Here is a 27,711-nt window from a genome sequence, read left to right as displayed (position 1 = left end):
AGGCTCCAAGCACGTTCCCATTACTCAGACAATCAAAGCAGCAAAAGTGATGAGATTTATGAGCTACATGGCTAAAGAGTTTTATTGCTAAGCTACGCAGACAGAAAAGAAACACATCCTCTCTCTGTGAGAGAAGAGCAACTGAACAACAAAGGAACAGGAAACCAGGAAACATCACATCTTTCTTCTGTGAGACTTCCAACAGTCTGGAATGTGTGGAATGCAAAACAGAGTCTTGTGACTCCAGAGCACCACACAGTGGCAAACAGAAACTCACAAGACCTTGGCCCCAACTCCCAACTTCCTCCTTCACAAACTGAAAAATTCACAAATCGAATGCCTGGTCAGACATGACCCTTGCCACCTTGCCCATATCATGGCAGGTTCCCCATCACACACACAGTTTTTTATTTTAAGTGTAAAGCAGCTCTGGGAATTGTGGGGAGGGGGTCCATTGGAGGCATCAGGGGGAACCTGGTGATCAGCAGCTTCTCCTGCAGAAACAACGCCCCCCCCCCAAGTTCAAACGGCTATGAAATGCCCAAACCGCCAATAGCAAGGTCTAGCAGAACAACAAGTGACAGCAATATACCAAGGGAGGGAGGGTGAGAGAGCCAACGAGACATGGCTGTAGTGCAAGCCACGGCCCTTTGTTATATACCGGAAGGGTAGGGTGAGCCCACCCCTGTGGGCACATGCCTGCTCACAATTCGCTGATTAGGTGAGTGGGCGGGACCCTCTAGGGCCCGGAGGGGGGAGAGTGTGGTTTCCAAAGGCCGATCGATCCCCAAATGATTGATATTGTGGAACACAGTTTAATATTGCAAACAGTTTTGCCGAATAATTTAATTTGGTTTAACAAAGTTCAAAAGGAAGGTTGGACAATTAATGAGTTGCTATGCCATCAAAGATAACAGATTTGGACAAGATCCCGGAATTAGAACGGAATCAGACAAAGCTGAGCTGATAAAAAGGCAGTTGGAAAATATTATATATTAACAAAGCTGTATTCAGTGGATGAAAGGATAGGGTGTTTTACATGAATGAAAATACCGGACCCAGGGACAAAAAATTACCAAGCGCTAATATCGAGATGTGGAAAATATGGAAACAAGGAGAAGCAGGACTAAGATGTGGAGATCTGCTCCAGAGATCCAGACCGTGGGGAGCCCCAAGAAATTAATAAATACAATTTGGACTATAATTTGATCTTTCTTATTTATTTATTTATTTATTTATTTATTTATTTACTTGGAATATTATGATTGGATGTTTTTTATTGGAAAATCAATAAAAATGATTTAAAAGGTGAGTGGGCGGGACCAATTACCCAGGCAGCAAGCTCAGCCCAGAGAAACAATGCCTGGTACATCCCCTGTCAAATCCCGGCACTGGAGTACTTAAAGAATGCAAATGTGAAGTCATAACTATATATATATGGAACTTGGCCCTAAGATCAGCCTCTGGACCTTAATTGGACATGTCATGCTCTTTATTTATTTTTTTAAAGAACAAGGGGGAATCTGGGAAATTACGGGTTGATTACCTTAACATGTGTTTCAGAGCATTATTAAAGACAGAATGAACAAGCCTATAGAAGAACAAGCTTGGTGGAGCAGAACCAGCATGGCTTCTCCAAAGGTAAGTCCTTCCAGTTGAACCAGTTTCCCCAGAGACCAGCAGGCCATCCCGTTTACACACTGCTATACATTCACAGCAGCCCAGTAACCCCTCCTTTGTCTCCCCAGTAACTTGATGGCGGAGACCAAGGTTCATGGGAAACTCATATCATTTTTATTGGGTGAGCCTAGGGTTTCGGGCCACTGTACAGTCTTCTAGTCCCAAGGAAGCCAGAGAGAAGTCAGCTGCGGTGCCTGTTCAAGGTGAGGAGTCTCACGGAGGGGCTCATCCACTCTGGAGTCCAAGTTACCCTAGGACAGAAGAGAAAGCATCAGAAGTGCCTGGCAGCAGGATCAGACCAGTGACCCATCTAGTTCAGCATGCTATTCTCAAAGCAGTCAGATGTCCCCAAGAACCTCTGGACAGGCTGCCTCTGGAGGCCCCAGAAGAACCTAAGAGCTTCTAGAGCAGGCCAGTGGCCCATCTAGTCCAGCATCTTCTCCTGGCAGCAGGATCAGACCATCTAGCATAGCATGCTGTTCTCAAAGAAGTCAGATGTTCCCAAGAACCTCTGGATAGGCTGTCTCTGGAGGCCCTAGAAGAACATAAGAGCTCCTAGATCAGGCCAGTGGCCCATCTAGTCCAGCATCTTCTCCTCAGAGTAGCCAAACCAGATGCCCATTTTGGTGAGCCCAGGAGCAGGACCTGAGCACAACAGCAGCCCCTTCCCCACTTGTGGTCTCCAGCAACTGGTATCTAGAGACATGCTGTCTCCAGGAGTGGAAACAGAGCATCGCCCTTGTGACTAGTAGCCCTTGATAGCCTGAATCTGTCTAACCCTCTTCCAAAGCCATCCAAGTTGGTGGCCATCATTACTTATTCTGGGAATGAATGCCAATGTTTAACAATGCAGATCACTCATCCCAGATGTCTGTTGGTTTCTAACCAGCCATGGAAACCAACAACACAAAATCATTGTGCTATATTGTGTGGCGGATTATAGCCAAGCAATTGTGGACACAGACATGAGTTTAATCCACACTCTAATTAGCCGTGCTTCCCAGGCCACCTGGTGCTCATCGTCACTATTAGCTCGTCTCCCCAGCTTTCATTTAAAGAATTTAAATAAAACAACAAGCCGCTGGCCCTTGCGGAAGCCAAGAGAGGAGGCAAAGTGTGCAGCTGCTATACCATCTAACTCAGCGGTTCCTAAACTGGGCTCCACAGAGCGCTTGGTGCCCCGTGAGGCATCTCCAAGGGCTCTGCAAAGAGACTGGAAATAAAAATAAATAAATATGTGCCTTTGGCATCTGGGAGGCAACTGTGCTCCATAAAAAACTTCTCTCCTGAGAAGTGCTCCACGACTCAGAACCTTTGGGAACCGCTGGTCTAATCATTTGGTGGAGAATAATCACTTCCACCTTCCATCCTCCTTACCCAAGGTGAAGAGTTGCCTCTCCCTTCTAACACATCAAGCTCCTGGCCTAACTCCCTTCCTGCCACAGCTCTTCTGGGGGTGTTGCTGTGAGTGACGGGCTTGGCACCCGCTGGCTTCTCTTACCTTGAATGGCTCTCATGCAATCGTGCCCACAGCCATTGCTGCAACACTTCTCCCCAGCTGAGCAAGAGGCATCACCCTGACAGAATTCCGCGCAGTGCCCAGGTCCAGTGGGCCGGGGACACTGTCCAGGATGCACTGGAAGAGAAAAAGGTGACACCCATACTGGGATGCTCTACAGGGGATTTGGTTTTCAACGGGTAGCAAGCAGTGGGATGAAAATGGAAACTCCACACAGCACTTTGAAAGAATGCTGTATCTTGATATAGAATAAAAAGGCAAGGTTGTCATCACGCAGCACTTTGCTTGGCTGCCAACAGGTAATGCTGTGAACTACAGTGTGATAACTTCTGAGAGCTGCTGGGCCATGACAGCAGTGCTGGCAAGTGAGATGGGAGGGGCTGGAGGAAAGAGATGCAGCTGGGCCAAAAGCGCAAGCAGGACCTGCTGGAATGCTTCTAAGGATAGGGCAGTGGGGCCTAAGGGAAGTATGGGTGGTCTCTATTGAGGTGTAAGGGGACAGGTAATGGTGAGGTTTCACGGCGCAAGGTGTAAGGTTTGGTGAAATATCAGGGGAGGGCAGTTGGGTAAGAGGATGGGGGGTTGGGTGGGGGCAAGTTGGTAAGTGAAGTGAACAGGGGTACAACCCCTCGGCCATCATCCATGGGGTGGAAATGAGAATTTGGACTTTGGAAGATTAAAATATAAAGGTATGGAATACTGTATGCATGATTGAGCTAATAAATGTTTTCAAGAGGGCAGATAACGGATAATCCTTGGGGAGAAACGGAATGTTTCTATGATTTATTGGTGTAATAAGGTACAATAAAATTGTAGAGTTAGGGGGGACTCCAAAGGTCATCTAATCCCAAAATGAGCAATGCAGGAACCGCAAGAAGATTGAGTGGTATGGGGGTGGGGGCCTCGACACAAGTGGTTGTGGACAGAAATACAAGCCTGGCCTACATTTTGCTCAGGGGGCTCTGTTCCCCGGTGGGCTGGATTTTATCCAGATTCTAACAATGCCAGCTGGGGCCTGTCTTCTCCTGTAACCCTTTCTTGGAATAGGAACTTTCAAAGGAGAACCTGTGATAGGAGACCAAATACGCCGCTGCTATACCAGCCAATCATTTGGTGAGAAACAAACCTCCCGCCTTCCATCACCCATGGCCAATGAGAAGAGTCCCTGCTCCCTTCCAACAGGCCAACCTTCTGCCTTCCATCACCCATGGCCAATGAGAAGAGTCCCTGCTCCCTTCCAACAGGCCAACCTCCCGCCTTCCATCACCCATGGCCAATGAGAAGAGTCCCTGCTCCCTTCCAACAGGCCAAGCTCCTGGGTCTGAGTGTCTTCCTGCTACTGCTCTCCTGGAGAGAGTGATGGGCTTGGGAGCTGCTGGCTTCTCTCACCTTCAACGACTCTTTTGCATGCAAATCCACAGCCTGTAGCACAACACTTGCTCCCAGGGCCGCAAGACTCATCACTCTGACAGGAGATTGCACATGTGCCAGGGCCTTTGATCAGAGGACACTGTCCAGGATGCACTGCAGGAGAGAAAGATGACTCCCACACCACAATGCTGTGGAAGTTTTCTTTTCCACAAGCAATGAAGCCCATGAGCTGAGAGTCCATACAGATCTCAGGCCAGAACAAGCACAAGCCTCTGTGAGAATCCAGGGCAGCCCCACTCAGCCCCCCAGCCCAAGACCTCATGGGGGTTCAGCATCTAGAGAGAGAGGACCCCTGACAGTCATGTCCAGTCGGAAACGACTCTGGGGTTGCAGTGCTCATCTCGCTTTATTGGCCGAGGGAGCCGGCGTACAGCTCCCAGGTCATGTGGCCAGCAGGACTAAGCCGCTTCTGGCGAACCAGAGCAGCGCACGAAAACACCGTTTACCTTCCTGCCGGAGCGGTACCTATTTATCTACTTGCACTTTGACGTGCTTTTGATCTGCTAGGTTGGCATGAGCAGGGACCGAGCAACGGGAGCTCACCCCGTCACGGGGATTCAAACCACTGACCTTTTGATCAGCAAGCCGATGGTGTTTCCTGCTTGGCAGGGGGTTGGACTCGATGGCCCTTGTGGTCTCTTCCAACTCTATGATTCTATTCTATTCTATGATTCTAAGCCCTAGGCTCAGTGGTTTAGACCACAGTGCCACCCACGCCCCCCGGTTCAGTATCTACTGGAGGGCTAATGCTGTAAGCCTTTCCACCTTCTTCTCAACCAGATCCTATGGGAAGATGAAACTATCTATCACAAAGACACCAACACAGTCCTCAGTGGCCAGCCTAAGAGATGTGCTGGCACCCCTAAAATGTCAAACAGCTCTGACCACCAAAAAGTTCTCCCTAATATTGAGTCAGAATCTCCTTTCTGGTCATTTGAATCCATTGCTTCAGCTCCCCACCTCTGGGCAGCCTCAAACAAACTTGCTCCATCCTCTATGAGACAGCCCTTTGGATTTCAGAAGTTGGCTATCAGGTCAACTGTGGGGCTTCTCTTCCCCAGGCTAAACATACCCAGGGGCTGGAAACCAAGCCTTGTGAGAAACAGTTGAGGGAGCTGGGTAGGCTTCGCCTGGAGAAGAGAAGACTGAGGGGTGACATGTGGACCATCGTCAAATATCTGGAGGGTCATCACATGGAAGTTGAAGGAAGCTGGTTTGCTGCTGCTGCTCCAGTTTCAAATATCAAGAAAGGGGATTCTCACTCCTTACGGGGTCCTCGATGCGGGATCACATTCACCCGCTGCTCTACCAGCTGCACTGGCTCCCAGTGGAGTACAGGGTCAGGTTTAAGGTGCTGGTTTTAACCTTTAAAGCCCTTCACGGCCTAGGACCCTCGTACCTACGGGACCACCTTTCCTAGTATGTCCCACGGAAGACCTTACGGTCTTCAAAAAAAAAAAATCTAGGAGGTCCCAGGCCACAGGGAGGTTAGGGTGGCCTCAAACAGAGCCAGGGCTTTTTCAGCTGTGGCCCCGATCTGGTGGAATGCTCTGTCACAAGAGACTAGGGCCCTGCGGGACTTGACATCTTTCTGCTGGGCCTGCAAGACAGAGTTGTTCCACCAGGCCTTTGGCCAAGGCATAGGAAGAGCTTTCTGATGTTAAGAGTTATTCAACAATGGAACAGACCTCCCCAGAAGGTGGTGGACTTTAAGATGGGTGGAGACAGGTTGGAGCAGCTTCAAAGGAAGGCTGTGCAGATGGTCAACACTGCCAGAGGAGGAGGAAGCCTGGCTGGAACTGGGATTCTGCCCTTACCTTGTTGTCCAGCTGCAGACGGCAGCTCAACACAGATGGTGAGGAGGCCCATGAGGAAGAAGACGAGGAAGAGCCTGGCTTTCATGGTGCTGTTCCTGATGCAGCTAGCAGAAGAGTCTGGATGCTGTGGCTGATCTCGGCCCAGATTTATACCCTCGGTTAGAGAGAGGTGAGCACAGCCCTTGGTTGGGCAAGAGGAAACGTCAGCAACCAAGGTGACAGTTGGCTTTCATCACCGGGATGGCATAAGACAAAGAGTTACACTTGTGCAACAGAACTGCTCCCCCCTATGCGTGAACCCCACGCCCTCCCCAAACTTGCCCAGAGGTGTGCAGGATGCAATTCTCAGAGTAGGAGCAAGTGAGCATCTCTTCCTGCAAGGATCAAGAGTTTTTCCTAAAACCAGATGTTAAGCTAATAAACCTGCAAGGATAAATGAGTCACCTCTCCTTCATTGCACCCAAAGGCTCCTTGCTTAGCAGGTACTCTGTCCCTTTGTGGCTGAGTGGCCTCCAAAGTGGGTTCCAACAGCTCTACCTCTCTTTCAAATCAGAGCCAGTGAATGCGGCGAAGGTCCTGTGAGTGTCTGGAGGATGAATGGCAGCTAATGGATCGAGGTTCAATCCTGACAAGACAGAAGTACTGTTTTGGGGGACAGGAGGAGGGCAGGTGTGGAGGACTCCCTGGTCCTGAATGGGGCAACTGTGCCCCTGAATGACCAGGTGTGCACCCTGGGAGTCATTCTGGACTCACAGCTGTCCATGGAGGCGCAGGTCAATTCTGTGCCCAGGGCAGCTGTCTACCAGCTCCATCTGGTACGCAGGCTGAGATCCTCCCTACCCATGGACTGTCTGGCCAGAGTAGTGCATGCTCTGGTTATCTCCCGCTTGGACTACTGCCACGCGCTCTACGTGCGGCTACCTTTGAAGGTGACCCGGAAACTGCAACTAATCCAGAATGCGGCAGCTAGACTGGTGACTGGGAGTGGCCGCTGGGACCGCATAACACTGGTCCTGAAAGACCTTCATTGGCTCCCAGTATGTTTCCGAGCACAGTAAATTGTTGTTGTTGTTGTTGTTGTCATCAATATGTTTCTTTTAAATGCCTAACTGGGGTGGGGAAAAGAGGGGAGACTGCAAAACAAGCCCAGCCCCTTAGATGGGCCTTGTCACCCATGCAGATGCTGCCCCCAATCCCCTCTCCCTGACCTTCTGAAGGTCTGAAGGTCTCCCAGACCTTCAGAGGACCAGGAGTCATCCAGGAATTCATGGGGTCTGAACTGCTGGTGGTGGATCAGGAACTAGACCTTGTTTTAATGAAGATATTGACCCAATGTGCGGCAGCTCTTGTAGGACCAGAATAATGTGCACATATTCACATAGCAAAGAAAGCATTTTCTGATTAAATATAGGGGAAATCAAGGAGGAACGCAAGACTATGAGGACACAGAACCACAAGATTAACACATAATCGTGGCGATAGCGACATAAGCAGAAGTTGAGCTTAGCACACAGAGAATGCTTGAGCAAGATTTTTAAATGCAAAGTTGACACACACAGACTTTTCGGTAAGGGCACTTTGATGAATGTCTAAATAAGTAACCTACACAATCTACTGTGTGAGAAGAGCAAATTTCTTCAGCTGCTCTCTTCCTCTCTGGTTCTATCCAGTCAACATGAGGGAGGGGTAGCATTAGGGGGGCTGCAGATGTCCCACCACCTGTGGCCAACATTACAGGCACAATGTATGTGAAGAGGTTTGGATGTTCTTTTTTTTTTCCAAATACATTTTTATTAAGGTTATACACATAACAAACATACAACCAAATACAAAAGAAAAAATTGTAACAAAAAAAAGAGTCAAGATATACAAGCCAACTTTTTCCTCTCTCTAACTATACAAAGATAGATTAATCTGGCTATTTCACAAAACAGTAAAAGATAAAAAAAAAAAAAACACCCCCACAAAAACCGCCTCCTGGACTTCCTTCCATCCTTTTGGTAAGTATCGAATATCTGCTTCCATTACGTATTTGATTTTTAATCTATAGGCCTAAATTCACACGCTGGTAGTATTTGTTCTGACCCCGCCAATCACATTAAGCATTTATTCCAATATAGTTCCAGTATTTACTCCAATTTTTCAGAGATTTCTGTTCATCATGGTCTCTTAATTTACCTGTTAATTTATCAAGCTCAGCATATTTTATCATTTTAATTTGCCAATCATTTATATTGGGGATAGTTTCCACTTTCCAATATTGTGCCAATAAAATTCTCGCTGCTGTGGTGGCATAGAGGAATATCGTTCTATCTTCTTTCTTAATATCTTTACCCGTCATTCCCAGCAAAAAGGCTTCGGGTCTTTTGGGAAAAGTGTATTTAAATATTCTTTTAAGCTCATTGTAAACCGATTCCCAAAAGCCTTTCACCTTTTTGCATGTCCACCATAGATGATATAGGTCACCCTCCACCTCCCCACATTTCCAGCATTTCTTATCTTTTAGTCTATACATTTTGGCCAACTTCACAGGGGTGTGGTACCACCTATATAGCATCTTCCAAACATTTTCTCTCAGAGACATACATGCTGTAAACTTTATGTTACAATTCCACACTTCCAGCCACCTTTCAAAATCGATTTTATAACCAAAGTCAATTGCCCATTTAATCATTGCCTCCTTCACCTCCTCGTCCTTTGTATACCACTCTAAAAGTATGTCATAGATTCTAGATAGGGTTTTGTTTTTACCTTCTATTACTTCTACATTGAATTTTGATTTTTTGTCATCAAAACCCAACTTCTTCTTGTCCTCTTTTAGCAAATCATTCACCTGGTGGTATTGCAACCACCCAGTGAATAGATTTTTTATCTCTTCATAAGGTCTAAGTCTTGGCCCTTGGTCTGTTTTTCTTAACATTTCTTCATAGGTGGCGTTTTTTTCCTCCATGTTTGTTTTCTTCACCGTTAAAACCTCAATTGGTGAGATCCACCATGGGGTCTTTCTTTCAAGGAGATTTTTATTCCTTTCCCATGATTGGTATAAAGGTCCTCTAAAAATATGATTTAGAAAGCTCTTGTGGACCTTCACTTTCCCATACCAAAGGTACGAATGCCATCCGTACCAATTATTAAAGCCTTCTAAATCCAGTAGATCTCTATTCTCCAGTTTTATCCAATCTTTTAACCAAAGTATGCAGGCCGCTTCATAGTATAGACTTAGATCCGGGAGAGAAAAGCCCCCTCTTTCTTTTTTATCTATCAAAATTTTCATTTTTATCCGTGGCCTTTTCCCCTGCCAGATATACTTTGCCAAGACTCTCTGCCACTCTTTGCATTGTTTTAGGTCTTTAAGTATGGGGATGGTCTGGAATAGAAATAGCATTCTAGGCAGAATATTCATTTTGACAACAGCTATCCTCCCCAAAAAGGAGAGTTTCATCCTCCCCCAAAATTCCATGTCTTTCTTTATACTCCTCCAGGTGACATCATAGTTATCCTTATATAAATTTATGTTCTTAGCTGTGACCCATATCCCAAGATACTTCACTTTCTTAGCTACTTTCCGTCCTTCTCTCTAAATCTATTATTTCTTCCTTTGTTAAATTTTTAACCAACATTTTGGTTTTATTTTTATTTATCTTAAGTCCTGCCACGGCTCCAAATTCGTCAATCTTTAGTAAAGCTTCTTTTACACTCTTTTTTGGGTCTTCTAAAGTTAGTACGATGTCATCTGCAAAGGCCTTGATTTTATATTCCCTCTTTCCTACCTGCACTCCTTTTATTTCTGTTGCCCCCCTCAGTCTCTCATTCAATATTTCTAGTACCGTTATAAACAGTAAAGGAGACAGGGGGCAACCCTGTCTAGTTCCTTTATATATACCAAAATATTCTGTTGTGGTGTTGTTTATTACCAATTTTGCCTTCTGTTCCTTATATATTGCTTCTATCCCTCTTCTAAATTTCTCTCCCATTCCCATCGTTTCCAGACTTTTCTTCAAGAACTCCCATGAGATGTTATCAAACGCCTTTTCAGCGTCTATAAATACCAAGGCCGCTTGTCTGTCTATACTCATATCCAAATATTCAATAATATCTATCAGATTCCTTACATTTTCCCTTAATTGCCTCCCTGGAAGGAAACCCGTTTGATCTTTATGTATTTTGTTGTTCAAAACCTTTTTTAGTCTTTCTGCCATTATGTCTGTGAATAGTTTATAATCATTATTTAATAATGAAATTGGCCTATAGTTTTTCACTTCCAGGGTATCTGCATCTTTTTTAGGAATCAAGGTAATATATGCTTCCTTCCAGGTGTTCGGGATCCTTCCTTCCTTTAATATATTATTCATCACTTCTCCTAGCACTGGGGATATTTGGTTACTTAGTGTTTTATAGTATTTGGCCGAAAGGCCATCTGGCCCTGGGACTTTCCCACTTTTCATCCTTTTAATAGCCTTTTTTATCTCTTCTTGAGTAATTGTCTGGTCTAATATCTCATTTTCTTCTTTTGAAATTCGTTTTAGGTGATGCATTTGCAAAAAGTGGTCTATTTCTTGCTTTGTTTCCTTTCCTCTTTTATATAAATCCTTGTAATATTTTTGAAATATCTTTCTTATCTCTTTTGGCTCTTCCACAATCCTTTCTCCTTCCCTTATCCTACTAATCGTATTTTGTTTTCTTCTTTCTCTTATTTGCCACGCCAGGTATTTTCCTATCTTATTTGCTGACTCAAACGTTCTCTGATTCATCATTTTAATTTTCCATTCTACCTCTTGGTCGATTATTGTAGAAAATTTAGCTTGTAATATCTTTATATTCTGTTTTGCGATCTCCTCATTGGGGTTGATAGTCAACTTTCTTTCATTTTCCATAATCTGTGTTAGGATCTGTTCCTTCTTTGTCTCTTTTTCTTTTCTTACTTGACTATTTTTCTGTATTAAGAAGCCCCTCATAACTGCCTTTCCTCCGTCCCACACAGTCTCTATAGCAGTTTCCCCATTTAAATTCCATTTAAAGTAGTCTTCTATTGTCTCTATTGCCTTATTTACAATCTTCTGATCATTAAATAAAGATTCATTCATTCTCCATCTAACCGTTCGGATATCCCTACCTTTTAGCTCAATGGAGACCGCATTATGATCAGATATAGTTCTTGGAAGAATTTCCGATTTAGTTAGATTTTGAGTTAGTTCCTTCGAAATCCAAATGCTGTCTATTCTCCCCCAACTCTGATTTGGGTTTGAGAAGAAAGTATATTGTTTTGTAGTGGGGTTTTTAAGTCTCCACGCATCAATCAGTCCCAGATTGTTTACCATATCAAAGAAGGATCTCGGTAATTTACCTTCCTTCTTCTCATGTTTTTTTGTTGACTTATCTAGGTTTGGGGACACCACCCCGTTAAAGTCACCCATCAATATCATTTTTTGGTCCGTCCATTCCATCAATTTGTCTCCTAATTCCAAATAAAAGGCTGATTTTTTATCATTTGGAGCATATATTCCCACAACAATTATTTTTTCTCCCTGAAACACCATTTGAACAATGACTACTCTCCCTTGGTCATCTTTGTATAATAATTGTGGATCATATTTTTCCTTTATGTATATTACCACCCCTCTTTTCTTCACTCTATCTGATGTCACAAAATCTATTCCCAATCTCTTATTGCTTAGTAATCTCTTATGCTTATTTATTATGTGCGTCTCTTGGAGGCATATTAAATCACAGTTCTTTTTCAGTAATATGTGTGTAATCTGATTCCTTTTATTTTTATTGTTCAAGCCATTCACATTCCAGTTTAGTATTTTTAGTGCCATCTGTTATATACTATTTAATTAACTTATTAAACCTATATACAATTTAATGTTCTTTGTCTCCTTCCTCTAGTTCTTCTCTTTCTCCTATTGAGCTCTCCTCTCTTTCTTCTTCTTCACTCCCTCCTTTTTCTTCTCCTTGCTGGTTCTCTACCTCCTCCTCCCCCATCATTTTCCCCAGGTCCTTCTCGTATCTCCTTGCAAATTTTTGAAGTTCTGAGATAGTGGACAGTTTAAACTTTTTTTCTTTGAAATAGAATGAAATACCTTCCGGAAACTCCCATCTATACAAGATCCCATTTTTCTTCAGCTGATTTGTTAATTTTTTATATGGGTCCCTCCTTCGAAGAAATCTCGAAGGAATCTCTTTGTAAATAATAATTGGGTTTTCTTCAATATATAACCTTTTGACATAGTTCTGTTTCAAAATTTCGTTTCTTATCTCCAATGAGTTAAACATGGCTATTACATCTCCTGGCAATTTTTTCCCTCTGGCCTTGGCCGATTTTGTTCTTATTCGAAATATGTTTACCAAGCAATGGTTTATCTCTTCTTCTTTTCTATCTAGCCATATTGCCAGCTCTTTCACCACTTTAACTCTAATATTCTCATTTAAATCCTCTGGTATTCCTCTAAGTTTTAGGTTAGATTGGTTTTGTCGCAACTGCGTCATAGCCATGTTGTCCAACAACTCTTCCTGTGTTGCTCCTATTTCTTTGACTTCTAATCTAATCCTGTCCATCTCTTTCCTACTGTCTTTCGTGTCCTTTTGAACCCTTTTCACTGAATCCTCCAAAACCTTAGCTTTTACCGAGAGATCCTTAACTTTCCCTTTCAGTTCCCCTACCACTTCCTCCAATTTTTTGTCTAGAGTATCTTGTACCTCCATCAATTTTCTCTCAATATACTGTTCATTATTTTTAAATTCCTTTCTTATTTCGGCCATCAAGCTATCATAATCTCTAATTTCTCTTGCCTCCTTCCCCTCTTCTTGTCTTGAAGGCCTCCTCTCCACTGGTGCTGCCACCCCCTTCTTAGAACCGTTCGGCATTTGTATATTTAAGTTTAGTTCTTCCTAGTATACTGTATGATGTAATATACTATGTGGGTAAGATATAGAGGTAACAAGGTTAACAAGGTTAACGTCTCTCAGATATTACAACAGGATTCCAAAATTGACTAAATTGGTACAGCACAAAAATTAACCCTTAATTAAGATCAGATATTAATAATGCAGTTTTAACTGTACCTAAATTCAAACACGTATTTGAATCCTCAGAGTCTTATAATTAAATGTAGTAAACACCTGAACCTCCAGAAACACTTCCAGATTCAGGGGGTTCTCAAACTCATGAGCAAGGTCCTGCGAAAACGTATTCTTTAACTTTGCATCCCGGGGTATATGTCTCTTTAAATCCCGAAGAATCAAGAGAATCACAGCTGTCTCTGAAGCTCAAGAATGTATCCGGTTGGGGATGAAGAAGGCAGGTCCCCTTTAATTCACTCAATATGGCAGTCCTTTCACAGTCTCACCATCTTTAAGCAAACTTTAAACAAACTTTAAACACAGTCTCACAGTCCCTGTCTTTAAACACAGAGTGCTGCTAAGGCACCTATATTTCCACACTCCGTTTAAGTCCCAATTCTCCCCAATCCTGAGGTTTAAAAGCAAAAGTCCTCCACCGAAACCCATGCTGGCTAAAGCACTCTCCGTCCCGATGAAACAGAAAAGTCTTTTTCCCCTCTCCCTAGTCGATGTAGTAGTTCAACTGTTGCCTTGCCTCTGACACTTTATACTTTGTGTCTGAGGTCTTTCCACCACACACTCACTGGCAGCTTGTTTCCTCTTTTCCTCTTTTGTTTCCTCTCTGCCAGCGTCTTGCTATACTTTCTTTTCACCTTACCGCCAGGAATGGACTCCTCCTCCTTTTCACCAATTATTTCTTCTCCGCTGGGTTCTTATCAAAACATTCCTTTAATCTTATCTAAGTAATTTCCAATATTTCTTTTGTCCCCACTGCTTTTTCCACAGTGATTTATAGCTACTTCCCAGCTTCTCCGCTGTTGTTGGAGGTCCGCCACTTTCCCTCGGAGCTTGAGGCTTCACAGCATGGAGTCTGTTGCCTCCCCTTTACATTGCAGCTCCAGCCTTGTTAAACGCCGGCAACACAGGCGAGCACAGGCAGCGTCGCAGGGTACCTTGTCCCGCAGGATTCCCTCCTGTGGTTTCAGGGTTCACGTAGCCTTCGCGACCCCTCTAAATCTCCATGCTGTTCGAGACTCCCCCGGAGGAGTTATCTCGCACTCCTTTTCTGCGGCCGCGGCGTCCCAGAGGTTTGGATGTTCTTTTTTTTTTTTTTTTTAAATCTGTTTATTAAGTTTTTACATAATACACCATACACAGAAAAAAGAACAAGCATAAAAAAGACAAAAACCAACAACAAAACATATATAAAAAGAAAACAAAAAATAATAAACAAAAAAGGAAAAAACAAGAGTTACAAACACAAAAAGACAAAAATTACCAACACAATGACTTCCATCCAACCCGGTTTGGGTTAAGAACTCTTATAACTTTCTCGCCGGTTATAAAACCATTACTATTATCTAAACATTGCACGTATTAAATTCCATCCACTGTGACTTTAGTGATTCCAAAAGTAACTTCAATATAACCTAAAAATTTACTCCAATCGTTTTTTGATTTACTATTATTTTGGTGCCTAATTCTTTGTGTTAATCTCGCTAGCTCTATGTAATTGAACAATTTCATCTGCCACTCTTTAATTGTGGGGGTATTAGGCGTTTTCCAGTTCTGTGCCAGAAGAATCCTGGCCGCCGCCATGGCGTACTGAAAAAAAGTTTCATCCTCTCTTTTAATCTCTTCTCCTACCATTCCTAAGAGGAACGCCTCCGGTATTTCAAGAAAGTTGTACTTTAATATTTTCTTCAGTTCGTCATAAATTTGGTCCCAGAATCTCTTCACCACCTCACAGGTCCACCACATGTGAAAGAAACTTCCCACCTTCTTTTTACATCTCCAGCAAGTGCTGCCTCCGGTTTTGTACATCTTCCCCAGTCTTGCTGGGGTGATGTACCAACGATACATCATTTTTTCTAAATTTTCTCGGAGGGTAGCACATGCCGTAAAGTTCATGCCCCTCTTCCATAATTTCTGCCACTTCTCCTGTTCCAAATTATGTCCCAGATCTCTGGCCCATTTAACCATGACCCCATTGACTTCTTCGTCCTTAGTCTCCCAGGCCAACAGTTGCTTATACATTTTAGAGAGGAGTTTGGTGTTACATTCCAAAATTTCTACCTGATATTTTGACTTTTTTTCACTCATCCCTGTTTTTCTGTGCTCGAGCCACAGCGCATAAATCTGATGGTATTGTAACCAACCATTTAACTTTCCCTTCAGCTCTTCATACGGTCTAATCCTCCAGTCCCCCTCCGATTTGACTAGAAGATCTTCATATGTCCATCTTTCCCCTTCTTGATTTGTTTTTTTTTAATGTTATAATATCAATTGGAGAGAGCCACCAGGGCGTCCTACTTTCAATCACTTTTTTGTTCCTATTCCATACTTCAAGTAGTGAGCCTCTGATAATATGATTGGAGAAGCTTTTATGGGCTTTTCCTTTGTCCTGCCATAAATAGGCATGCCAGCCGAACCTGGCATCAAAACCTTCAAGATCCAGTAAATCTGAGTTTTTTAAAGTGGCCCAGTCCTTTATCCAGCAGAGGCAGGCAGCATCGTAATAAAGCCTTAAATCTGGGACTGCAAAGCCCCCCCTCTCTCTCGCGTCCGTCAGGTGTTTAAACTTGATTCTAGCCCTTTTCCCCTGCCATATGAATTTCGCCAGAACTTTCTGCCAGTTCTTAAAACATGATGTTCCTCTGATTATGGGGATGTTCTGGAATAGAAACAGTAGTTTTGGTAGAATACTCATCTTAATCGCGACCATCCTTCCTGTCCATGATAGCTTTAACCTATTCCAAGTATCTAGGTCTCTTTTAATATCTTTCCAGACCCTGGTATAATTATCTTCTAATAAATTTATGTTCTTTGGCGATATCCATATTCCCAGGTATTTAACTTTTTTCACTACCTTAATACCAATCAATTGTTCCAGCTGATTCTTTACATCTTCATCCAAATTCTTCACTATGATTTTTGTTTTTTTCTTATTTAATTTGAACCCCGACAGCTTGCCAAATTCTTCTAAAGTCTTTAAAGCATTGCTAACGCTGTCCATTGGTTCCCCTAAGGTTAATACCAGGTCATCGGCGTACGCCTTTAATTTATACTCCTTCTCTCCGACTCTTAACCCCCTTATTCTCGAAGACTCCCTTATTTTATTTGCAAGTATCTCCAGAACCATAATGAATAGAAGGGGGGACAATGGGCAACCTTGTCTTGTGCCCTTCGTGATCGTAAAGGAGCTGGAAAGATTATTGTTAATAATCAACTTGGCCCTTTACCCTGAGTATATTGCCTTTATAGCTTCCAGAAAGGGACCTTCTATTCCTACTGTTTTCATACACTGTGTTAAAAAAAACCAGGAGACATTATCAAAAGCTTTTTCGGCATCAATGAAAATCAGTGCTGCCGGAATATCTATCTTCATATCTAAATATTCAATAATATTCAATAAGTGCCTGACATTATCTTTCAGCTGCCTATTCGGGAGGAATCCCGCTTGATCTTTATGGATGGCTCTCTTTAAATACTTCTTTAACCTGCTCGCCATGATGTCTGCAAAGATCTTATAATCATTATTGAGCAGGGAGATCGGTCTATAATTTCTTATATCCGTTTTCTCTGTTTCCACTTTCGGTATTAACGTAATATATTGCCTCTTTCCATGATTCGGGGATCCTTCCTCCCTGAAAGATGTTATTAATAACCTCACTAAGAACAGGGGCTATGTCTTCTCCTAAGATTTTATAATATTTAGCCGTTAGTCCATCGGGGCCAGGTGCCTTCCCAAGTTTCATTTTCTTAATAGCCTCCCTTACCTCCTCTACTGTGATCTCCTTATTTAGATATTTTCTGTCTTCTTCGGTTAAACCAATCCCTCCATATTTGGCCAAGTATTTTTCTACTTCTGCAACATCTTCTTCTCCTTTCTCGTATAGCTTTTCGTAAAACTGGGTAAACCTTCTTTCTATTTCAGTTGGCTCTTCTACTATCTTGTCATCTACTATTAATTTGTTTATCACGTTTTGTTTTCTTCTTTTCCTTAGCTGCCAGGCTAATAATTTCCCAGCCTTATTGTGATGGCCTGGGATTCCGATTCAGAGGATGAACCAGAGGAATCCCAGCCTGCACAGGAGTCCCCGCCTCCAGGGCCGGCTGAACTGGGGCAAGGCCTAGATGCTGAAGAGCCTGCACCTGTGACAGAGCATCAGGAGCTGGCCCCAGGTGAAGCCCTTCTGGCCCCAGAGGGGCTTGACGACTCAGTGGCCACAGGTGAGCCTCCTCCAGGGCCCAGTAACCCTTCGGCCTCTCCTGATCTGCAGAGGCTTAGGGCAGAGAGGCGAAGGGAACTGGTTGCCCCCAGGAGGAGTGCTCGCCTTAAGGCCAGAGGAGGCGGGGCTCCTGGGGGTCGGGACCGCCCCCGGCCTTAGAAGAGGATAAAAGCCCAGTCAGCCTGGCCCCAGGTTGCGGGAGCAACGTCGTTGTTGGCTTTGGACCTTCCTGTGTTCCTGATCCCTGCTTGGCCTCCTGTTCCTGACTATCCGGTGTTCCAGTTCCCAGCTCGGCCTCCTGTTCCAGCGTACCTGTTCTCCGCCCGGCTCCCCGTCTTGGACCTCGCCCCTCTTCGTGTGGACTCTGCTTACACCCACGGTACCTTCCCCCGGGACCAGCACAGTTTGCTCCCGCCACACCCGCACTCCCCCTTCGTTGGGGGGCGTTCGGGAAGAGCCAGAGGCCATGGCTGACCAGGCGGCTGCGCTGGTGGCATTGGCCCAGGAAAACCAGGCCTTGACCCACACCGTTCAGCAGCTAAGCGATGTGGTTGCGGCGCTTCAGCAGTGGTTGGAAGCCTTTCCAGATCCTGGGGCCGACGCCCTAGCTCCAGGCAAGTACCCAGTGGCCTTGCCAGAGAAATTTGATGGGACCCAGGCCAGTTTTCCCATGTTCTTCGCCCAGGCCAAGTTGTACATTCAGGGGCGAGCCCGGAACTTCCCTGACGACCGCACCAAGGTGCATTTTTTAATCAGTTTGTTAAAGGACCAGGCGGCCAAGTGGGCTTTGCCACTGCTCCGGCAAGACTCTCCTTTGCTAACGGACTATGTGGGGTTTTGTAACCACTTAGAGACTGCGTTTGGTAACCCACTGAAGGAGAGCCAAGCCAATCGGGCGATTCGTCGGTTGAGACAGGACAAGTCCACAGCCGCCGCCTACGCCACAGAATTTCGGCTGTTGGCACAAGACTTGTCTTGGAATGACTCTGCACTACGGGACCAGTATCTTGAGGGACTGTCGGACGAGATACTGGACCAGTTGGCCATGATGGATCGTCCCACCACACTGGATACCCTCATTCAGCGGAGCCTGCAGATAGACGATCGGTTGGAGGACCGTCGCCAGACCCGGGACCGCCAGCACTCCCGACTCCTGGCGCCAGTCCTTCCCAGCAGGTCCACGCCCACAGCCGAGTTGCCAGTCGAGCCAACGCCGCTCGGGGCTGCGCGACCTCGGCTCTCCCCCTCGGAGAAGTCGCGGCGTCGGGAGGGGAACCTGTGCCTTTACTGCGGTGGGGGTGGACATTACGCCCGTTCCTGTCCCGAGAAGCTACCAGTCGCAGGGAAACCGCCAACCTCGGTAGCCGAAGGCCCTAGCAACGTGGGGTCCCAAACCATGCAAGAAGGGCCCTCACCAGTAGAATTGCGACATCTCATGGTACCGGTGCGTCTCTACCCTCCAGGTGGGCCCTGGATTCTTACCCACGCTTTGGTAGATTCGGGGGCAACCCGCTCCTATATGGACGCTGCCTTTGCCGCGCATCATCAGGTGCCACTTCAGAACAAACCAGAACCGGTACAGGTGGAGGCAATTGACGGACGGCTCCTGCGTTCGGGTGCCGTCACTCGGGAGACCCAGCCCTTGGTCCTGTGTCTCCAGCAGCACCGGGAGGTGCGAACCTTGGACATTGCCTCCATGCCCCGGTTCCCCCTGGTGCTCGGAATGGACTGGCTAGAGGCTCACAACGTTCAGATTGACTGGGTCAAACGGACCGTACACTTCCCAGATCCGTGTTCCCATGCTCAGTCGCAGATGCTAGCGGCCGCACCCACGGAGGAGGCAGCACCCACGCTCCCAGCCGTGTACCGGGACTACCAAGACGTGTTCGAGGAACGGGGGGCAGACCAGCTGCCGCCGCATCGGTCTTTTGACTGCGGCATAGACCTCCAGCCCGGAGCGCCCCTACCGGTGAGTCGCTTATACTCTCTAACAGAGCCAGAGCGCGAGGCTTTGCAGGACTTCTTGCGCAAGAACCTGGAGCGTGGGTTCATTAGGCCTTCCACCTCGCCTACTGCGGCACCAGTGCTCTTTGTTAAGAAGAAATGTGGGGAACTCCGTCCTTGCCATGATTACCGAGCCCTGAACAAAATCACCATCCCAGACCGGTACCCCTTGCCCCTTATTTCGGAGTTGCTGGAGCGGGTGCAAGGGGCACAGGTGTTCACCAAGCTGGACCTCCGGGGGGCCTACAACTTGATTCGGATCCGAGCCGGGGATGAGTGGAAGACAGCGTTTGGGACCCGGTACGGGCAGTTCGAATACTTGGTTATGCCTTTTGGTTTATGCAACGCGCCTGCTGTGTTCCAACGCTACATCAACCACGTGTTCCAGGATTTGTTAGATAAGTACGTGGTGGTGTACTTGGATGACATACTGGTTTACTCCCGTGACCCGGCTCGCCATGAGGGACATGTCCGGACCGTGCTGCAGCGCTTGCGTGAGCACCGTTTGTACGCAAAGCTCAGCAAGTGCGAGTTCCATCAGCGGACTGTGGACTTCCTTGGTCACCGGCTCTCTCCAGATGGGGTGCAGATGGACCCTGGGAAGGTGGCAGCGGTTCGAGAATGGGCGGCACCCCGGAACCGCAAGGACCTACAGCGTTTCCTGGGGTTCGCCAACTACTACCGGACCTTCATCGCAGATTATGCTCATCGCACCACCCCGTTGACCCGGCTACTGCGCCCAAAGACGCCGTTTTCCTGGGACGAGGAGGCAGAGGAGGCGTTCCAGGGGTTGAAGGCCTGTTTCCAGAGGGCGCCGATCTTACAACATCCTGACCCCTCTCGACCCTTTGTGGTGGAGACCGACGCCTCCAGTACGGCTCTCGGTGCCGTCTTGTCTCAACAGAATGGACCTGAAGCGCCACTCTTGCCCTGTGCCTTCTATTCCCGCCAGCTCCTACCAGCGGAGCGTAACTATACTGTGTGGGAGCGGGAACTACTGGCCATCAAGGTGGCCTTTGAGGTCTGGCGCCACCATCTTGAGGGGGCACGACATCCGGTGGAGGTGAGAACCGACCACCGGAATCTGGAGTACCTCCAGACCACCCGCAAGCTGAACCAAAGACAGATCCGGTGGGCGTTGTTCTTTTCCCGGTTCCAGTTCCGGATCCGCTATATCCCTAGCTCTCAGAACCAGAAGGCAGATGCCCTGTCCCGGAAACCTGAAGACAACGCAGACACGGTACAGCAAGCAGAACCCACCACGATCCTACCTCCAGCTGCATTCCTGGCCACCCAGGAGGCGGAACCACTGCAGGCTCGGGTGCGGGAACAGCAGCGGGTCGACGCTTGGGCCCAGGAACGACTCCGGGAGCTGGCTGAAGGGTCCAGCCCACAGTATCCGGGGCTGGTCCTGCATCAGGGCCTTCTGCTGCACCACGGCCGTCTGTACATCCCGCCAGGGCCACTGCGGCTGGAGGTTCTCCGGATGGCCCATGATGCCCCAGCAGCGGGGCACTTTGGACGGTATCGGACCACCCATCTGGTCAGTCGTGAGTTTTGGTGGCCCCGCCTGAAGGCCGACGTGGCTCGCTACGTTGCTGGTTGCGATGTCTGCCGGCGCGCCAAGGGTCCTACCGGGCGACCCCCCGGCCTACTTCAGCCATTGCCAGTTCCACCGCGCCCTTGGCACACGGTTTCGTTGGACTTTGTAGTGGACTTACCCCCGTCTCGTGGCTGTACCTGCCTTCTAGTGTTCTCCGACCATTTCACCAAGATGGTGCACTGCACCCCCTGCCCATCTGTACCCACAGCCAAGGAAACCGCTCAGCTGTACCTTCAGCATGTCTTCCGCCTGCATGGCCTACCAGAGCGCGTGGTGTCCGACCGGGGCGTTCAGTTCACATCCCGGTTCTGGCGAGCATTACACCAGACCCTCGGGACAGAGGTCTGCCTCTCGTCAGCCTACCACCCACAGACCGATGGCCAGACGGAACGGGCGAACGCGGTGCTGGAGCAGTACCTCCGGTGTTACTGCAGCTACCAGCAGGATGACTGGGTCGACCACCTGGCATTGGCGGAGTTCGCCTACAACAACGCGGTGAATGCATCCACCCAGCAGACCCCGTTCCAGGCCAGTTACGGTTATCATCCACGGCTGTTTCCAGATGTGCTGCCGGCATCCGCGGTCCCGGCGGTGACGGAGTGGCTTCAAGAGCTCCAGTCCCAGCAACAGCTTTTGGTGGAGCAACTGCACCAGGCCAAGGAAGCGTACAAAGCCCAGGCCGACCGCCACCGCCAGGTGGGGCCGGAACTTCGCGTCGGTGACCTGGTTTGGCTCTCCACTCGCCACCTCCACCCCTCTCGACCTTCGCGGAAGTTGGACGCCCGCTTCACCGGCCCGTTCCCTATCGTGGACCAAGTCTCTCCTGTAGCATTCCGTCTCCGGTTACCCGCAACCCTGAAGGTTCACCCGGTCTTCCACAGGTCCCTGCTGAGTCCGGTGGCCCCACCCGACGAGTTCCACCCGAACCGTCCCCGTCCGCAGCCAGTGTTGGTTCAGGGAGAGCCTGAGTATGAGGTGGAACGCATCCTGGACTCCCGATACCGCAGGGGAAAGCTGCAGTATCTCATTGACTGGAAGGGGTATGGACCGGAGGACCGTTCCTGGGAACCAGCGGCCAACGTCCACGCACCTGCCTGCCTCCGAGAGTTCCATGCGACGTACCCCGGCAAGCCGGGTCCGGACCCTCGGTTGAGGGGGGGGCCTGGGAGGGGGGATGGTGTGATGGCCTGGGATTCCGATTCAGAGGATGAACCAGAGGAATCCCAGCCTGCACAGGAGTCCCCGCCTCCAGGGCCGGCTGAACTGGGGCAAGGCCTAGATGCTGAAGAGCCTGCACCTGTGACAGAGCATCAGGAGCTGGCCCCAGGTGAAGCCCTTCTGGCCCCAGAGGGGCTTGACGACTCAGTGGCCACAGGTGAGCCTCCTCCAGGGCCCAGTAACCCTTCGGCCTCTCCTGATCTGCAGAGGCTTAGGGCAGAGAGGCGAAGGGAACTGGTTGCCCCCAGGAGGAGTGCTCGCCTTAAGGCCAGAGGAGGCGGGGCTCCTGGGGGTCGGGACCGCCCCCGGCCTTAGAAGAGGATAAAAGCCCAGTCAGCCTGGCCCCAGGTTGCGGGAGCAACGTCGTTGTTGGCTTTGGACCTTCCTGTGTTCCTGATCCCTGCTTGGCCTCCTGTTCCTGACTATCCGGTGTTCCAGTTCCCAGCTCGGCCTCCTGTTCCAGCGTACCTGTTCTCCGCCCGGCTCCCCGTCTTGGACCTCGCCCCTCTTCGTGTGGACTCTGCTTACACCCACGGTACCTTCCCCCAGGACCAGCACACTTATTTGCTGACTCAAAATATTTTTGCTTCATGAATTTGATTTTCCATTCTACCTCCTGGTTTAATAATGCGGAGTATTGAGCCTGCAATGTTTTGGAGGTTTGTATAAGCCTGTCGTCTCCTGGTCTTATTACTAGTTTTTTTTCACAATCTTTTAGCTGGTTGAGAATCTCTTCTTTCTTTTGTTCTCTCAATTTTTTCCTATGACTACTTTGTTGTATCAAAAGACCTCTTAGGACTGCCTTACCGGCGTCCCAGACTATATCAATGGAAGTACCTTTATGTAAATTTAAGTCAAAGTAGTTCTTTAAGGTATTTTTGGCCTTCTCTATCACCTCCTCAATTTCAAAAAGGTATTCGTTCATCCTCCATCTATATGGGCCTGATGCTACTTTTTTAATTTCCAGGACTATTGGACAGTGAGGTTTGGATGTTCTAGGTGCCCCACCCCACCCTCAGCCAATCAGCACACGACACACCCCATGATGTCACCCCTCCCTCACCCCTCCCTCCCTGCAGTCATGTCTTAACTAATATTATTATTATTATTATTATTAATAATAATAATAAACAACTTTTATTTATATTCCGCCCTCCCCGCCCAAAGCCAGGCTCAGGGTGGCTAACATCAAATATATAACGCTGGTATAAAATCAAACAATAATTAAATGACCTCCTAAAAACAGGTCAGCATCAAATTAAAATCTAATTAGATGGCTTTCCGCTTGATTAGGGTTGGGAACAGTAAATGTTCATCAGGCCCAACTGTTTATGCTGATCTAATATGGGCTTGTGAGAATGCTGGGAGGCCTCTTTCATACTAGTTCTTACACAAAAAGAAAATACCAATGGCTTCAGCTGGAAAAGCTGGAACGATGCACTAATTCAGCTAGACAATGATGGTTTGACTCTGCCAACAAACCATCCAGATTATTGCCAATTTAGCTAAAAGAGATTCATCAAATATACTGATAAAACAGCAACGTCTGAATCTGAAACTGCAAGACAATTTCTACATTTATCACAACATCCAGGTGTCACTGAGACAGATCAAATATCTGCAAATACTTCCATGCAAAAAGTAACTGAAGAGAATTTGCAACTCCTTAAGGCACCCGTATAAGAAGAGGAAGCGAAAGATACCATCACCAACCTGAAAAACAATATGGAAGGATTTATGGTTCGTTTTTTAACACTCTACTCTGCAATAATGACATTAGAATACACCTCAATGATAACCATTCACTGCAACTGAAAGGCCTTCTGGATACATAATTAGAGGGAAGCGTATCGGTAATTCTAAGCCCAAATAACAACCTACATATTGATGCACCTGCGTGGAGGAGGAGAAAACTCAGACACGATGCAGAGTTCCCAGGAAATAGACCAGAGACAATTGTACTATTGTATTTTAATATTCTGTTGGAAGCCGCCCAGAGTGGCTGGGGAAACCCAGCCAGATGGGCGGGGTATAAACAATAAATTATTATTATTATTATTATTATTATTATTATTATTATTATTATTATTACTACTACTACTACTACTTTACTGCTACTGAAGGCAAATGAGCATCATGGTCACAAATCCAATACATTCAGGACTGGCACAGTCCATAAAAAAATCCAGTTGCAGTACTTACAATAAAACATACAATGATTTATAATAAGACTAAACCTGAACACTATAGCACACCAGAACAGCGAGACAGAAAGAGAAAGCAAGTGAAGCCCAGGCTCCTTCTGGACTATAATCATCAGCATGACGCTTTAAACAGAAATGGCTTAAACCAGCTGTACTCAGCTTCCCAGAAGACATAACCCAAACAAGAACCTTCTGCTTGTTTCTCCCACATGGAAAGAAAACTTTCCAGAACACTCTTGAACCAAGTAGAATAGGAAAGAACTCTACACATCAGATCAATACTTTCTGTACTAAGAAATGCAAACTGACACTCCCCCCCCCATTTATTAGGAGCAGGAAGTATCAATATGTAAAACAAACCTGTAAAAAAATTGCATGTACACCTTCCTTCTACAAGAATAAATCCTAACCTTTTCTTGCTAGACCTGCAATTCACCAGCAGAAGAAACTCAGTCTTTACCAGATGCTTCACTAGCAGAAAAACATTCTGACTCCTAGGAAAAATACAACTTCAACCTTCTTAAACTATCTGTAGCCCCTCACATTACAAAACAAAACACTACCTATGAAACCTGACACAGTGAAGGAAACAACTAACATAAGAGCTATCTTATGAACCTTACCTTACCTTATTATATCTCACTAACAGTATATAGACTCTACTGAAATATGTAAACCAAGACTTGAAAACTCCACATATGTATGTGAAGAGGTGTGGATGTTCTACGTGCCACGCATCACCCTCAGCCAATCAGCGCACGACACTCCTCAATATGTTGCCCCTTCCTCATTCCCACCCCCTCTCCAAACTCATACCTCGACTTACATCTCACACATGCCAAAGGCTTCAGCTGGAAAAATACAGCAATTCGGAGAGACAATGATGGTCTGAGTCTGGCAAGAAAGCACCCAGATTATTGCCAACTTAGCTAAAAGACAGTCATCAAATATACTAATAAAACAGCAACGTCTGAATCTGAAACTGCAAGACAATTGCAACATCCAGGTGTCACTGAGACAGAGCAAATATTTGCAAATACATCCATGCCAAAGGGAACTGAAGTGAATTTGCAACTCCTTAAGGCACCCGTATAAGAAGAGGAAGATAAGAAGAGGAAGCGAACGATACCATCACCAACCTGAAAAACAATATGGATGGATTTATGTTTCGTTTTTTAAAACTCTACTCTGCAACAATGACACCACAATACACTGCAAATGATAAACCATTCACTGCAACTGAAACGCCTTCTGGATACATAGTTAGAGGCAAGCATATCAGTAATTCTAGGCCCAAATAACAAACCACATATAACACAATCTTACTGATGAATTGCATAACTAAATGAAGATGCAAACAGGATGCTAGAAGTTAAAATAAAACAATTCCAAGATGCTTACTTTAAGACTAAACAGGTTTTTCTAAAAATAATATTAATAATCCGGCTTGACATTTGAAAAGTACATAAGGTTCTTAGCCTGGGTCAACAGTGTGATGCTGCAGCAAAACAAACTAGTGATATTCTGGGCTGCGTCAACAGATGAAGAGAAGTAATTGTGCTGCTCTACTCCGCTTTGGTCAGACCACCTGGAGTCCAGGGTCAAGTTCTGGACAGTTGGGTATGGAGAAGAGGAGACTGAGAGGAGATATGACGCCCATCTTCAAATATCTCAAGGGCTGTCACATGGAGAATGGAGCAAGCTTGTTCTCTCCTGCTCCGGAGTGTAGTGTTGCAAAAATCAACGTTTGGGGCTGAATGAAAACTCATGCAGCAAATGAGGAAAACACAGGGTTTTATTTTGCAAGCCAGCCAAACAGGCACAGAGGAATATACATAATTGTTATCTCTTAAGGCACTACATTGGGGAACGTGAGTGGCAATGTGGTCTACACCACAGAGCCTAGGGCTTGCTGATAGGAAGGTTGGCAGTTCGAAGCTCCCGTTGCTCAGTCCCAACTCCTGCCCACCTAGCAGTTGAGAAGCATGTCAGTGCAAGTAGATAAATAGGTACCGCACTGGTGGGCAGGTAAACTGCGTTTCCGTGCACTGCTCTGGTTTGCCAGAAGCAGCTTAGTCATGCTGTCCACATGACCCGGAAGCTGTCTAATGCCGGCTCCCTCGGCCTATAGAGCGAGATGAGCGCCACAACCCCAGAGTCATCTGCAACTGGACCTAACGGTCAGGGGTCCCTTTATCTTTAAGGTACTACGTATTCATAGACTGACCCAATCGCAAGTTACAGTGCCCTACTATTAGAAAAGTTTCTACTACTTGTTGTTGTTGTTTAGTCGTTTAGTCGTGTCCACCTCTTTGTGACCCCCTGGACCAGAGCACGCCAGGCCCTCCTGTCTTCCACTGCCTCCCGCAGTTTGGTCAAACTCATGCTGGTAGCTTCTAGAACACTGTCCAACCATCTCGTCCTATGTCGTCCCCTTCTCCTTGTGCCCTCCATCTTTCCCAACATCAGGGTCTTTTCCAGGGAGTCTTCTCTTCTCATGAGGTGGCCAAAGTCTTGGAGTCTCAGCTTCAGGATCTGTCCTTCCAGTGAGCACTCAGGGCTGATTTCCTTCAGAATGGAGAAGTTGGATCTTCTTGCAGTCCATGGGACTCTCAAGTGTCCTCCAGCAGCATGTGGTCTTTCCTTATTGCCTGTTCATTGACCAAGCGCAGAAAGAACTCTTTCTAAGCAGCACCTCGCTGCATGTGATCTCTTTGCATTCCTTTCTCTATATGGGTATGCCTGAGGGAATAGGGCCCCCAAGATAGAGCAAGGCCACCCATAGTACAATATGAAGAAAGGGAGCTCTTAGAGTGTGGGGACTGGAAATCATCCCTTTCTTATGCAGACACTTTGGAATGTGGTTTCACAAGATCAAGCAGCTTTGGTACAATAGGCCTGGAAGCCTTTTTTGGCTTGGAGGTCCCTATATGCATCAGTA

General features: G+C 46.6%; 1 protein-coding gene across 1 annotated transcript; it reads right to left on the bottom strand.

The window, feature by feature from the left end:
* Nucleotides 1–1,771: 1,771 nt before the first annotated feature.
* Nucleotides 1,772–25,782, bottom strand: LOC309345128 (nigwaprin-b-like). Its single transcript, XM_081868190.1, has 5 exons — nt 25,597–25,782; nt 6,448–6,582; nt 4,589–4,723; nt 3,182–3,316; nt 1,772–1,931 (listed from the first exon to the last, which is right to left on the bottom strand). The coding sequence occupies exons 2-5, from the start codon at nt 6,530–6,532 to the stop codon at nt 1,927–1,929; spliced, it is 360 nt and encodes a 119-aa protein (XP_081724316.1). The 5' UTR covers nt 6,533–6,582; nt 25,597–25,782; the 3' UTR covers nt 1,772–1,926.
* Nucleotides 25,783–27,711: the final 1,929 nt, after the last annotated feature.

The sequence above is a fragment of the Podarcis erhardii genome (genome assembly GCF_964252035.2).
Source record: "Podarcis erhardii genome assembly, chromosome: 6".
NCBI lineage: Eukaryota > Metazoa > Chordata > Lepidosauria > Squamata > Lacertidae > Podarcis > Podarcis erhardii.
The sequence above is the reverse complement of the archived record's forward strand: the minus strand, read 5'-3'. Positions and strand labels throughout refer to the sequence as shown.